General features: G+C 39.4%; 1 protein-coding gene across 1 annotated transcript in view; it reads right to left on the bottom strand.

Annotated features, from left to right (window-relative positions):
* Positions 1–11,977, bottom strand: part of YAF2 (YY1 associated factor 2) — a 31,110-nt gene extending 19,133 nt beyond the window's left edge. The window contains exons 1-2 of the mRNA XM_005519286.3: positions 11,755–11,977; positions 11,490–11,615 (exon numbers count right to left, since the gene is read on the bottom strand). Of these exons, the coding sequence (XP_005519343.1) occupies positions 11,490–11,615; positions 11,755–11,780 (152 nt within the window). The 5' untranslated portion in view covers positions 11,781–11,977. The remainder of the gene's footprint in view (positions 1–11,489; positions 11,616–11,754) is intronic.
* Between the last annotated feature and the right edge of the window lie 2,924 nt (positions 11,978–14,901).

The following is a 14,901-nucleotide window of genomic DNA, read 5'->3' as shown; positions in this document are numbered from 1 at the left end:
TCAATAAGACATTAATTATGCAAAGATCTAACTCTAACTTCATAATAGAGCTCAGACAGCTTTTCACTCAGCAGATCACAGAACAGGCTGCAACCAGCAGCTTTGGAATGTGACTTTCCATGATGGATGGATGATGTAGATTTAGATGTCAGAACATCTAAATGGCTTCAGAACGAAAGAAAGATATTTCAAGTTTAGCTTCTGCAATAAGTAACACGTTACCTTGAAGTAAAACTCACTAAGCAGTCAATAACCTTTCCTCCCACCCTTTAGCCAGGTTTTTTTGAGGGTTACCTCCCTTCTCCCACCCCCATATACGGATAACAAGTTACTATATCAAGCAAGTAATTAACATTCCCAATTCCTCAGACATGTTTTCACTTTTTCAGAATTCTTTCTGCAAAACAGTTAACACTGACACCAGTGATTTTTATATGTCCCTTTCAGAGTCTCTTTTCCCTCCCAGAGTAGCTGGTTTTAAGGACAAAAAAAATGTAAGCAATTTCACCTAAACATTCACCTAAAAATTAAGCATATCCATAGCTACCTGACTCTTCCTTCCTTTGAGCTAAGAAGAGCTTAACTTCAAAAAGACTGCTTTTCAGGACTAAGAACTCACAAAAAATGTAAGAAGGTTGAGGCCTATATTTGTAGAGATGTTGAAATAGTATTGACAGTGTTAAATAAAATAAACAGGACCAAATTAAATTTTGCATCATAATTTCATCAAGTTTTAAAATGCAAAACAATTTCCTACAAGTCAAGAAATTGATACCAGAATTCTTTATAATACAGAAAGAAATAACTACAACCAAGACACTCATACATGTATTAAGGCACTGCAGCAGCTGTCCTAATGTAATAATGCTGGCAGTCAACACCCAATTTGACATATAGAGAGTGGCAGAGTCTTATTAAACTTCCAAGTAAGAAGGCAAAAGCTTAACTGTTACATTTTAGGTTGTTCATTCAAGTTCATGCTTAAATCTGTACTATTAAGGTGTAAGCATATGCAATCTGGCTGCACAGAAACCAAGCAAAAAAATTCCCTACCTTTTTTACTGATCTTTCTTTGTGCTTCAAGGCAATGAAATTTTCAAGTGTTAGCTTGACAGTAAACACTTAAAAGCATGCAGTATTTTTAAAAATTCAATAGTAAAGACACTATTTTTGTCAAATATAAAACATTAATTCCCAAATAATTAGAAAATTGTTAAGCATTTAAACGCACAAAATGCACAACAGCTTTTAATATATCCCTGCATATATTTGCAGACTAGTAGCTACAACATTTTCAGATTTTATTTTCTTCTATCAGGCAATTTTTCAACTAACTTAACACTTTCTTCTAGATTTGAAACGTAAGAAAATTTGCTTTTTAAAATAACATTTAACTTTTTATCAACTATCATATCTACTCCACAATCCCTTTCTGCAGCACCTTATGCAAGAGCTTTTAGGTTCTGCCAAGCGACATTCCATAACAAAGGAAGTTGTTTTTTCAACTTCACTTTAAACCCAGTACAAACCTTTGTTCCATTATTATTGCTGGTTTTTGAGATCAAGTTCCAGTAAGCCCCAACTTACCTCCTACTAAAAAAAAAAAAAATAAAAAATAAAAAATATTCTCATCAGTGATTATTAAAATATCACATCAGTGATATTATTTAAAGTGAACAGGAAATAATCAGGGACACTGTGTATACTAAGTAGTATTGCAAGTGGTGTGGCCAGTTAGATCTTGCAAACGTTCTCCTACACAGAAGCAAGCAGCTCACCGAATGATGCCACTCCTGCTTTTTAACAGTTTAAGTCCTATGAAAAGTAAAAAATATTTCTTACTGCCAGTTCTTGTAATGCAAGTATAAGCTGCTAGCAATTAAATTAAATCACTAGCAGCAAAAGCAGTCTTTAGGTTCTGACACAGATCAGCTCATTCTCCCTCAGTCATCAGCACTCTATTAAGCTATTCACCGAATAAAAACTATCAGATTAAACTATGTTTAGCTTTCCATGTCACATGGATATGCCCTCACTAATCACCACACAAAGCTATTTTGTGAAAAACTACTTTATTGCTACATTGAAGCAGTTCATGATTATATGAACTTCAACACTTTGCTATCCAAAACTATTTTTTCTCATTATCGTTACTTCTGTCATATCCTAGTGTTAACCGGCCATTTCACTGTCTCTGAAATAATGCAACTGAATAATAACCACAGTGCAAACAATGGAGCTAGTGGTCTGTATGAGAAAACATTACACAGATCCATCTGCATATAGCAGAGTAGCAATGCAATTTCTACACATCCTATTTATATTTGAATTCTAACTTTCAGACAGCTCTGATTTCTGCTTTCATATTTTTAGCTGTTTTACAGCATGAATCATTTACTTGGAATTCATCCATTCAGTGCATTTCTAGCAATTCCATCTTTCAATCAAAGCTGATTCAATTAGAATAGGCTCACATGACCCATATGGTTTTATCAGTCACTGTAAAAATGTGCAGAAAACTACCCCTTGAGGCAATGTCCCTATTTAATCATTCCCTTAAAGGGAATGCCCTATTTTCCAGATGACATTTAACAACTGAGGCCAGCAACTCTCCTGAAGACAACTGGTACAGTGCACAACAGCCTGCTCTAAGAAATATCTGTATCAGGACCTTTAGAAAGACAAAGTTCATCTCCATGGATAGTTTTCAAAGCAGCCATCAAACGTTACTTCTCACACATCCAGTTAAAAAGCTCCAACTTCTTGCATATTATTGTTAGAATTCTTGCCCATATGCCACAGGCTGTGGTGCACCGATGCTCAGTGTGAAAGCTATATTGAAAATATTCTGCTTGAGAAACATATTGGCATCAACTAATTTATGCTTACTAGATGACGATGAGCTACATATGAGCAGGGGTCAGGAAGCTCAATTTCCTCTAAGGAGGCAGTGTTTGGGAAAGTATTTACAGAAAGAGGAGTGGTTAGTCTCCTAGACCCCTAGATCCTTAGGATTCATGGGGAAGTGACCTCTTCCAAACGCCAATCCCACAATCCTTCACACTGCTCCTCTGTCTCTTTCCTGCAGAAACCGAAACCCTCTTGCACCTATGCAAAAAAACAGGTAAAATATGAGGATCACACTAGTGCAGCAGCATAGTCATTGTTACACTGCACACAGCCAACATTTGGTACAGCTGGTTTTGTGATGAAACTGAAGGAGCTTGCTTCTGACCCATCTTACTTTCTCTGCACTGCAGGTGTCATCTTCCCAAAAGCTGGCAGCAATCTAGAAACTTCTTCCATTCAGAGCCAGCCCCGCAAAGATGTCCATCTTAAGTAGGAGAGAAGGCTACACACTTTCCCTAAAAAAATCAAATCTCCATAATGTCCTCCATTAAGATGTATATTAATCTAAAAAGATGCTACAGAATGAGTCCTCATATTCTCTTTTATCCTTCTTATTCAATTACAGAATTTCTAGTGCATGACCCTAAACACAGATTTCAATGATAGCCATAAAAAATAACTTCCCTTTCACAGCATGTGCCAAATCAACATTCTTCAGCTCTTAGAGTTGGGAACTCCATTTCCATAGTGAATTTTCAAACCCCTACTGATTCACACATTTTGTTTTTTTCTACTAGTCACTGTCGTACAAGCTATATAGTACAAAGAAAGTGCATTCAAACATTTTGGAAAAATTTAAAGGTAGGTTTCAAATCTTCAGTAAGTTAGAATGGGAAAACTTTCAATTGCTTATTTCCTCCCCACCCCTCAACTCCTAAGAAAACAAGAAAAAACTTGTAGCAGATGTCAAGGTCATAACTTCTAGTCTTCAGTCTGACTTTTGATGGAAAGTCTGCCAGCCAAAAGCGTCCCAACATTCTGCAGCTGAACTCTCCAAGTTCAAGCCTGCTCTACATCAGTGTACCACATACCAGTGGAATGCACTTCAGAGAACAGACAATCCTCAGGATCTCTCTGTCCTACTTAAACCAGGATAAGCTACTGTGTGAAAGTATAAAAATTGAACACTTAGTTATTTTGTTCTAACTAGCCTACTTCAAAAGTATCTTGTAGCTAGACTGTATGAGCCAAGACGACATTATTTGATACTCGGAGAAAATGTTCTGCAAAGCATACTGTCCTAACCTGACTTTCAAGATGAAATGTGCCTATATTTCTATTAAGTTTTAAATAGGAACAGGCATAGTGGGCTGTCACAGCAATCGAGGGAAAATTGGATAAAAAATTAGGGGCAGAGAATGCAAATTCTCATCACTTTACAAGTGATACAAGAGCTTTCTTTTTAGCAGCTAATCTTTCCTTTCAACATACTTCATCCGATTTTAGGTGTTTTTTCACATCCTGGTAGATTTTAGTCTAGGACAGACAATTTTCCCTAGAAAAGATGCATAGAATAAGAATTTAGAACACTGATGGCACTAAAAAACAAAGAGCATTTCCACCCAAAAAAACTGCACAGAAAACCACAAAACAAACAAAAAACTCCCAAACAAACCCCAGAAAACAACCCCCACTACTTATGCCCCAAAGGAAAGTACTTAATCATGGAAAGAAAGCAAATACTGGACGGCATAAAGTCTTCTTTGCTTCAGTACCCACACAAAAGTTTAATTCCATACAACCAAATTAAACAAGGGAGTATGAGTTCAAGTTAGAATTAAAAAAAATAAAAAACAGACCACTGAATGTTATTTATGGCAGTCAACAGCTTCTAATGAAATTCATCCTCAGAAAAAAATGTTTAGAGAACTACAGGAAAGGTGAAATAAGTCATCAAGTACTGCAGAAATAAAAAAAATGGAAAAAAATCATAAGATGGGCAAATAAAAAACTCAATCTAACTCAGATTTCAGAAAGATACTAGAATGAAATTATTTAAGAATGGGGAGCATTAAAGCATAAAGCCAATTGACTTGACAGTCTTCTATGTCAAGACAGTTTCTTCCTTTAATGGACTAGTAGCCCTGCTGACTAGGAGAAAAGAAATACATGTTGCCAGTCTTGACTTGCATGCAACACAGTCAAAAATATATTCTCCCACTTATGCTAAACTATGATGAGGACAAAGTTGTGCAGAATGAAGTTCAAAATTTGGGTTTGCTTGTTTAATAGTTCCAACCAACCAGCTGTAGATATATTTACAGGTATCTGTGGGACAGCCTTTACAGTGAGATTCTACAGGCATACTATTTAATATTTTTAATTTTCCTTTGGACAATGCTATAAGGAATAGAACAAGAATCAAGCTGAGAGGTGGTGAGAACTATCTGACAAAACAATCTTGCATGAAGGTGACTCAGAATGAAAATTATGAATTCCAAAAAAGAGTGCAAAGCACAGCAGGCCCACAACTACAGGAAAAAAAGCCCTACTTAAGTACCAAGATACAAAAGGACGCCAGACTGTAGTGGATCAAATAGATTATAATTTTTTATGAGCTTCTCGGAGTAACTAATTAAAATATCTGTCAGGTTCAAAATTACGAAGATTTAATGTGAGATTTAACCTTAAAAAAAAAAAAATTAACAACACTCCCCCTACTCCTTTCTAAAATACAGACTTGATTTTTCTTTTGGTTGGCTGTCCATCGCATTCTCTATTACCCATACAAGCTACACCCATGAGGAACATCTAACAGAGCCATCCAATCAATAAAAGTTCATTTGTTGTTTTATAACAACATTGAAATTGATATGTGCAGAACTCTCAAGTTTCACTATATTTTTCAGAGAAAACAATGCCTAAATAAATTCCTAAACAATTTCAAATATTACTTTTACAAACTCTTTTTAAAAGTAAGACTGGAAGTACAGAATGACTAGGTTACTCAATGCCCATCTACAGAGCAAGAGAACTATTTATTCTTGCTCCTCTTCATAATTTAATATGAACACTAAACCATAAAATTTGTAATATGTAACCCATATTTTATGAAGCTCTGTATGACTTTTCCACTCACTTCATTCCTGCAGATATTTCTTTCTCTAAACTACCACAAGTAACAAACAAAAGCTCTTGAGTCTGTTGAGCTTGAGTCAGTCACGTATTTGTAAAATCAGCATGACAGGCAGTTCTTCCTCTTTTTCTCCTTCCCAACCTTCCCCCTGACATGCACGCGCATGTGCACACACAGAGGCTGCATTCTGGAAGGCAGAAGAGTCCTTAACGAGCTGTTGTGAAACAGATATGTTAAACCAGATGTACAAGAGAAGTACCAACTCTCTGTCCTCAGCAGTATGCATTTCAACAGAAATACAAATACCAGATTTGATTAAATGTAACTGATTTGTGCTTATAAACATCCAGATGGTACATGACTAAACACATTGCCCATGTTTTCTGAAGAAAAATGACCTTGTTATCCAAGTTAAAAAATTAAACATTTTATTTATGAGTCTCGAGGCACAAAACAAACTCATGGCAGTCCAAGTAGAGACCTGTATCTCATATTTAGGAGATGATCAGATATGCTTACAAAATACATTACACAGACAAACTCTCAGGCAGAGTCAAGGAATACAGACCAAATACCAAGGAAATGTACAAAGATTCTATCCCAGTTCTTTGTATCTCACACTCTTAGGTATCTGGTGGGATTTAAATTGGGCTTTTCATACCTTAGCCTGTGACAAAAGGAATGATTCAGTGATGAAGATCAATAGATCATAGAACATAGAAGCCATGCCCTCATTTGGCTGGTTATATATTATCTCTACTTCAGCAGTAAAGGACATTAAGAAGTATAGATCCCAAATCCACAAAAATTCATCCTGACTAAACATTACCTTCTTATTCTGGCTATAAATTTCAGGGGCTATTTTATAAATTATAGTGCATGTAAGAGCTCACTCAACATGTGTATCAAACAGGAATCATTTAAAAAACCATCCTAAATCCAAGTTAAGAAAAAAAAAACCCACAAAACTTCACAGAAGTAATTTGTACCTGTCTCCTTTCTTTATTCTCCCTTTCCCCCAGATGAAAAAAAAAAAAAAAAAAAAACCCACACAAAAAAAAAATTGAACAGCATCCACTAAGAATCAGATTCATTGGCAACATTAAGTTTTTACTGAATCCAAAGCAAGTAATGAAAATAGTTCTAAAAAATAAAATAAAACAAAACCATAACAATCATAAAATATAAGTTTGTATAACAAATCTTCCCTTATTACTAGCTAAGAGAATACTGTTAGTAAAAATATCCTTTGGAATTTGGTCCTTTTTTCTAATTTAAGAATAAAATGGAATGTTATCAAGTCTGAAAAGGGGAAATTGATTGCATGTCCCAGCATCCTTTCTTCACTTGTTTACACAGTAGAATATCATTCCAAGCACTTCAATGTTTACAAAGCCAGTATTTGCAGCTCCGCCTGTAGCTCTCACTACACTGCCCTGGATGCTCATCATTCACACTGAAAGGAGAAGTGGTTTGTAACAATGTGGAAAAAAGAATAGGATCCTGCAACTAAAGATCAGACCACATGCATAAAATCCACATGAAGGAAAGCAAAGCAACAGGTAATTTTAAATCTAGATGCTACTGCTGAATAAGAAGAGCATTAATAACACCCTGAGGAAGTTAAAGCAGAGAGGTAACAACAGGGCAGTAAACAAAGCCTCCTAGAAGGCAGCAGAGAGTAGGAAACACACACTCCTTTAGAGGGAATGCCAAACCTCTTGTGTACTTCTTCCCAGCAACACAAACTCTTAATCTTCAGCTTTACAACTCATCTAAATTACAGTGACTAATGGTGTTAGCTGGCACAGAAAGCAAAATCCAAACATCTATTGAAGGACAGACAAACTGGGAGCAACTACTCGCTCCAATAAGGTCTGTCCAAGGACCCAGCCCAATTCTTGAAGGTCAACCAGTATTGGTACGCTCCTGATTCAGATAGTGCTATGAAGAACAGAAGGAAAGAAAGAAATTGCCAATGGAGACAACTTTCTTTTGACAAAGCAGTAATTGTGAGAATCAAACCAAATTTAACAAGCCCATTATAACCTCTCCAGGAGCCACAAAATTCTCTTCCATGTTTTCAGCATACCATCATTGCCTCTGTTGCTTTTACACAGTTCCAGTCTGGGCTTTTTCAATGTTCTAGTAAGACTTTTCTGTACAACATGAATGACAGAGGGGAAATGAACATTTTCAAGTGATTTAGTGATTTTAGCAAAACTTCAACAATTTCATGGGGCAAGGAAATCAAACCACTAATTTAGCCCAAGAACTTATCCGCTTGCCAAACTACAATGGCTTTTGCAAGCAAGAAACCTTCTCAAAAAGGTCATACAATTTCTTTATAATGGAAACTATTAGGCAACCTAAATATAGAGGTTGCTACCAGTTCCCTCTATAACAGAGTACATTAGGGTTTTATTCAGTACTCCTTACTTGCTCTTCTAATTAACTTCAGCAGGGGATTTGTTCAAGAAAGGAGTAATTATTACAGTCCTATCTATGTTCCTTACATTTATATACATCTTTCATCTTGAAAAATTTCAAGATGTCTTAGAGGTCACATGTAGAAAATTACTACACACAGTGCAGTCTCCTATGAAGAGGAACATATGAATTTCTCAGTACCCAAGGAACAAAAAAAAAATAATTTAGGTTAGAAAGTAAATACTAAAGTCATGTGTACAGGGTCAGTGACATTACTAAGCTAACATCTGACAATAGCTGTAGAGTAAAAGGTAGAGGGATCTCCATCTAGCAGACAGGATCTTAGCTTCACATCTGACTTGTGGCACATCTAACTGGCACCATGCTGGGGCACTGCTTTAGTACTAAACCAAAGAGTGCCACCTTGGGAATCAGTTACATGTTTCCTGCAGCATCCAGGATTTCCCTCGGGACATCACCCTCCAAGGATAGCTCAGTTTAACCACTCAATGCAATATTGCCATAGACAAAAAGTTGATTTAACTCCATAATCTAACCTGCTTTGAAAATTCAGTCTAGAAATAAAATGCAATAAAGAAATTGCAAAATTTATTTGCACTAATCTTAACAATTCTATCAGTAACTAAAGAACAAAATCCACTTCTAGCCTCTAGCACAAAAGAGAACTCTTTCAGAGAGAAGAAATTATTCAACAGTGAAAACAAACTCTACCTGTACCTGAAAATACTTCTGTAAAGGTAAATGTGCATAATTAAAAAAAAAAGTTTTAATCAACTTTGCACCTGATTTCCAGAGGCCTTCAAACCTACTTAGCTTCAATACAATTGCCTGTTTTCCCACCTGCAAATTTGGTCACGTCTAGCGAAGTTTAACATGCAGAATCAGGTATTACACATTTCAACACAAAGAAAGAGATTTCTCTGAATTTAAAAAAAACATACAATGTCTTATAGACAAAGCTCTAATCAGTAAAAAAAAAAAAAAAAAGAAAAAAAACCATAAAACCATAAAAAACAGTTAAAGCTTTTAAGTAAGAACTACTGCACAGCAACAACCATGCTGAAGCATCAACTTAATCTAACATCAAGCTCCAAAATGGAAGACTGAAATAAATAAAAAACGCATTTTCAGTGCCATTGAAACATGGCAGTATTGTTATCCTGCCCCACATTGATGAAAACCATTCTGTCCTATAGAAAACAACAACAAATTCTTCAATAACGTAATAATTTGGCCACTTGGACTCCAGGTCCTTGGGAAAAAAAAAACAGAAAACAACCACCCAGCTGGCCTTTTGTGTTTCTTTGGCACCCTAATGATTCTCTTCATGGACACAAAGGTCTACTTGCTAGCTCAAATCATATATCAAAACTGCAGACAAAAGCTGCCTGGCCTAAAACCTCAACTTTTATCTACCTCATGCCATGTGTAAAACCTGGATTTTGAAATCATATGAAGATGCAATCCATCTAAACCTTAGGGGAAAAAGAGTCCCATAAACCTACTCAGGGATACATTGTTACAGAGTTTTAAGTAGAGAAACAAAAATCAACCAATCAACTACAGTTGGCATACCAGGTTACTGTCAGGGAGAAAGTGGAAACTGAAGAAAGAAAAAAGACATTTTGTTGCAAAGTTATTTAAAATATGAAATATTCAAGTAGGGAGACTAGAAGACAATGAAAATATTTGTTTCTCAGAAGTTCAATTTTTTGTTTGTTAACTTTCAAAGCCTTTATCCAGCTGAGTTTCCAATGCAGTAAAACATAATTTTAAATTGACTTTTCTTATCAAACTGACTGGATGTTAAGGAGACCTTTTACATTAATTCAGCAGTCTCATTTTGCTGAACATTACCAATCTGCACACACCTCTCTGTGACACAAACATAATGCCATTGTTATAACTGGAAATCATAATATATGTGACAGATACAATTTCCTCTCGTCACATTTACCTTACTGATTTCCTTTGTTAAAAAAAAAAAAAACAAACAAACGAACCAAAACATTCAACGAATATTCACAACTGAAGTTATGAAAAGTCCTTCCAATATCCATTCTGTTTTTCAGAAGTCAGGGAAACCAATTCCAGAAACAAAGAATAATCATTTTTGTCAAGTAATTGGACCCAACCTTGCATGTAAAATTTCAAACACGTAACATTTATTGCAAATCATACTCAGCACTGCTTTGACCAATATCTATAATTTACTTGCAGCTTTTGATAGGATTGCAATTTGACTGCCATTTAAACTTCTCTCGTTGATGGGATTAACCCACAGGTATGGTGGTGGTAAGAAAGGATTCTTGAGCGACATTCTCTTCCGTTAGCATGCACAGCTACAAGTGCACTCAAGTTCGTTTGTATAAAGCCTCCATTCCCCAAGCACACATGTTTAGGCCACTGGCAGGCACAGGAACCAGTTAATCCACAGCAAGCTTTGCGACTGGTGTACAGAGAAAAGGTCCTCCTGGGAAGTCACAGTTACACAGGGAGGCAATTCCATAAAGTGCAAAGTGCAATTCAGCTAACAGTTCCTCCCTAAACACTAAAGGGTTATAATCCACCCCCTATAGCCCTCGGAAACCTGCCCGGTGATGTTCTGTGATGAAAAGCGAATTAAAATAATACTAATACTAATCACACAAAGGGGATATGTATGAGGCTAAGTTAAACTCATAGAAAAAAATAATTTAAAATAAAAAAATAAAAAGGGTAAGTGTCTTAGCAGGCACACCCTAGCTTCTCCGTGAGAGGGGCACAATCTCTCCAGGGTTAGGATGTGCAGTTAGTTATGCCCTTCCTGGTATTTATTATTTCTGTTTCTACACACGCCAGCGCACCGCTGGGTCAGGTTCACCGAGGAGCCCCGGGCCGGGGGAAGCTGTGTGCTCCCGCCCCCACCCCTGATAAACGAGACCCGATTCCTGTCACGGCCGCCCCTCCCTCACACCCTGGGGATGCACCGCGGCTCCCCCGGCCCCAATGCCTGTCACGGCCGCACAGCCGCTCCACCGCCGCCCCCGCTCCCGCTCCGCCGGCGACCCACCGTGTGGAGGTGCCCTTCCTCACGTCGCACATCAAGCACTTGAAGGCCTCGGCGCTGTTGCGGAAGGTGCAGACGCTGCAGTCCCAGTACCCCTCGTCCGAGGAGGGTTTCGGCTGCCGCTTCGGCCTGCGGAGACACACGCGCGCCAGGGGCAGCACCGGCCGCGACGCCCCCGCCGCCCCCCGGGCGCCCCCGCCGCCATCGCCGCCGGCCCCGCGCTCCCGGAGGGCCCGGGGGAACGAGAAGGCGCCGCCGCTGCCCCTACCTGGTCGGGCTCTTCTTGTCTCCCATGCCGGCTCCAGACGCGTCCCGGCCCGGCCCCGGCGCGGCCCTTTGTGCGTTTGTCAATAAGGAGGAGCGCAGGGGGTCTCTGGGCTCTAGCGGGGACCCGGGGAGGAGGAGCCGCCGCCGCAACCTCCAGCTGTCGGGGAAACTCCCGCTAACGCCGCTGCCGCCGCTGCCGCCGCCTCCCCGCTCACGTGTCCCCCCGCCGCCAACCAGCGGCGCCCGCAGGCCGCGGCGCCCGGCGGGCCGCGCACGGCGGCACCTTCGCTCCGCCGGCGGCTCGGGCGCTGCGAGCGGCGGCGGCGGGGCCGGGGCAACGCGGGGGCTGCTGGGGGCGGCGGGCGGAGCGGGGGCGGTACCGGCGCCGGGGGGCGGCCCCGGCTGGGAGGCGGTGCTGGGCAGGGCGGGCAGACCGGCAGTGAGAGGGATTGCGGCCGGCCTGCGCGGCTCCTGCCTTCAAGCCGCCCCTCTGTTGTCTCCCGGGGTTGCTCGCACTAGCGCCTGGATTGTCTTGTGCTTCTTCCCGCAGAAATTGTTCCAGGCCGTGGTTTACAGTAAGAAACAAACGGGAATAAACTGAATACGAACTTCTGCTTAGAAGTCTTGGTCTAAAGCATCCCGTTGGCCTGAGGCCAAGGGAGAACACCGTGGGTACCAATACAAAACCAGGAAAGAGTGGTGTTACCTTGTACCCGCGTGCAGGGCGCTACTTTTGCACTTAAAAGCTTGCAAGTACAGCGTGGTTCCTTCTCATGCATCATAGCAATCTCAGAAAGGACACGGCTGTTTATCACCTCAATTATCAGAGTGCACAAGATCCCAGTCACAGACTAGGATGCCATTTTGCAGGATGCTGTGCAAACAGAACAAAGAGCACATGTCCTAAGTACACAACAAAGACAGCAGTTAGACACAGGTAGAGAGCAGAATGCAAGCAGACAATTAAATGATACCGGTCAGCATCTCAGTGGCCGAAGCTATTACTGATGCATTGCCAGGAAATGATGGGATTTCTAGAACAAAATACATCCAAGGGGAGTTTTACCGAAGTGTGTGAAGACATAGATAGACATGTTTAAAAATTAAGCAACTAGACAACAGAGAAACTTTCTGATTCTGAAGGCAAAGTTGTCAAGACAAATTTCAGCTAGAAATACTGGGATAGAGAGGGACTAATAATTGGGGAAGCAATTAAAGACCCCTTAATTGGAATGTAACACTTATGCAAAAGAACTAACACTTTTACAATATGCCCAGTTTTCTCTGTCTCTCTAGGAATGCTGTGTGTCAACAATTGGAATCCTGTGTAGGATTTACTTGTGGCTGACCATTTATCCTGAATTCCTTCTGCATTCCCATCCAGCTTCCAGTATTGCCAGTTTCTTCATGTTAAGTTCTCTTTCTGTATTTGCCTGACCTATTCCTTTCTTCCTCTATTGCAATTTCTTTCTTCCTTATCTCTTTATGGTTCTTATGCAGTCTTCTATAAATTATGAATAAAATGTATGGATTGCACGTCTGAGGATGAGGCATGCCACACACAGACAGCTGGCCTGGGTTCATTTGCATTTAGTTAGACATCTACATGAACTAGGAGCCTGGATGCAGCTCTCAGCAGGAGAAACAAGCTCATCCCTTCATGATATGAAGGTGGTTGATCTGATACTAAGACAGGAATACAATTTTCTCACTTATTTCTTTAAGTGGACTATTTCTTTCCATTGACTATAAAGAGTGCTTTGCACCAGTAGTCCAGAAGTGGATGTTTAAAGTGACAGAATTAAATGAAGTGTCTCATCTGTGCTTGAACCTGACAATATGTAGAAATCTCTTGATGGTAAGCAGTGAAGAAACTTATCTCCTTATGCCCTTTTCCACAGCACACTCTTTCTACTGTATAAATAAACATTATTTCCCCACTTTTGGAAAGTAATTGTTTTGAAACAACTGCTTTCTCTTGACCTTTCCCCTGTCACAGCCTACTTTCTCCATACTGATTGTGGGAAACAGACCTTCCACTGATGGTTACAAAATGCCGAGATATGTTGTAATCCCTCAGGAACCATTCTTGGAGAGGACCATTTCTAATCAGGAGAAGGAAATGCAACTGCCAGCCATAAATGTTATCCCTAACAGAAGAGTAATCTTTCTGGCTGTTGCATTCCAGACCTTCTGCTTCAAGGTCATCACCTAACCAACCATGCCTAAAAATCATCATGCTTTTCCAGCAGCATTGGGCCTGTTTCCCCTGAGCTCCAACTAACCCTCATTTTGGGAGCTGAAATGTGATTTGGATGGTACATTCAAAAGTTCAGGTGTACGGGTCATGGTGCAACTCATAGTCACCATGGGTTTGTGCAAGTGTGAGTCTTATTCTTGCATAATGCTGAAAAGGAAGGAAATACTATTTTCCTTGCATCCTTGTTCTGTCCTCAAATAGGAACATAAGAGGAGACCACCTAAAGCATCAAGGCATCCCATGTCATCTCTGCAACTGAAAGAGTGATGGAAGGCATTATGTAGCAGCAATGCTGAAGAGCACGTGTAAGAGGTGTGTGTAATAGTCAGATACTGAAGAGATTCAGTGGGACTTTGATAAACTGAAAAAGTCAAGAATTCCATAGTCAGATATTTTGTCATCCAGTGCTATTCATGTGAACCCAGAAAACTCAGCTGTCTTTCCTAAATATTTCTATGGCACATGATCTAGAAAGTTTGAATGACAAAATTAATGGCATCAGTATTAGCAGTCTTGTAAAAAATATTACTGGGAAAGAAAAGGGAAGAATGAACTATAATTTTGAACACCCTTAAATTTTGACTTTGTCTAGTGCAGTTGTTCCAGAGCAATTATTTGTCCCCTGCTTTAATTCAGCTGAGCTAAAGTAAACACATATTTAAGGCAGAAGGAATGGGCAATATAATTGTATCTTTTTACATCAGGTATCACTCTCTAGATAGTGTTTGGTTTCTTATTATCTTAAAATTAACCTTTTTTGTAGCATTGTACAAGGGAAATGCTCATAGTATGATTATGATATTGAAAATTATGTATGCTGATAGCTTTGTGGAAGTTATGTATTTCAAAATATGGTATAAATGTTATGGCATTCATGACTTCTCAGCT

This window comes from Pseudopodoces humilis, chromosome 5 (genome assembly GCF_049639895.1).
Source record: "Pseudopodoces humilis isolate 2021_Gansu_Grassland_sample_001 chromosome 5, ASM4963989v1, whole genome shotgun sequence".
NCBI lineage: Eukaryota > Metazoa > Chordata > Aves > Passeriformes > Paridae > Pseudopodoces > Pseudopodoces humilis.
Note: the sequence above shows the minus strand (reverse complement) of the source record. Positions and strands in the feature narration are given on the sequence as shown.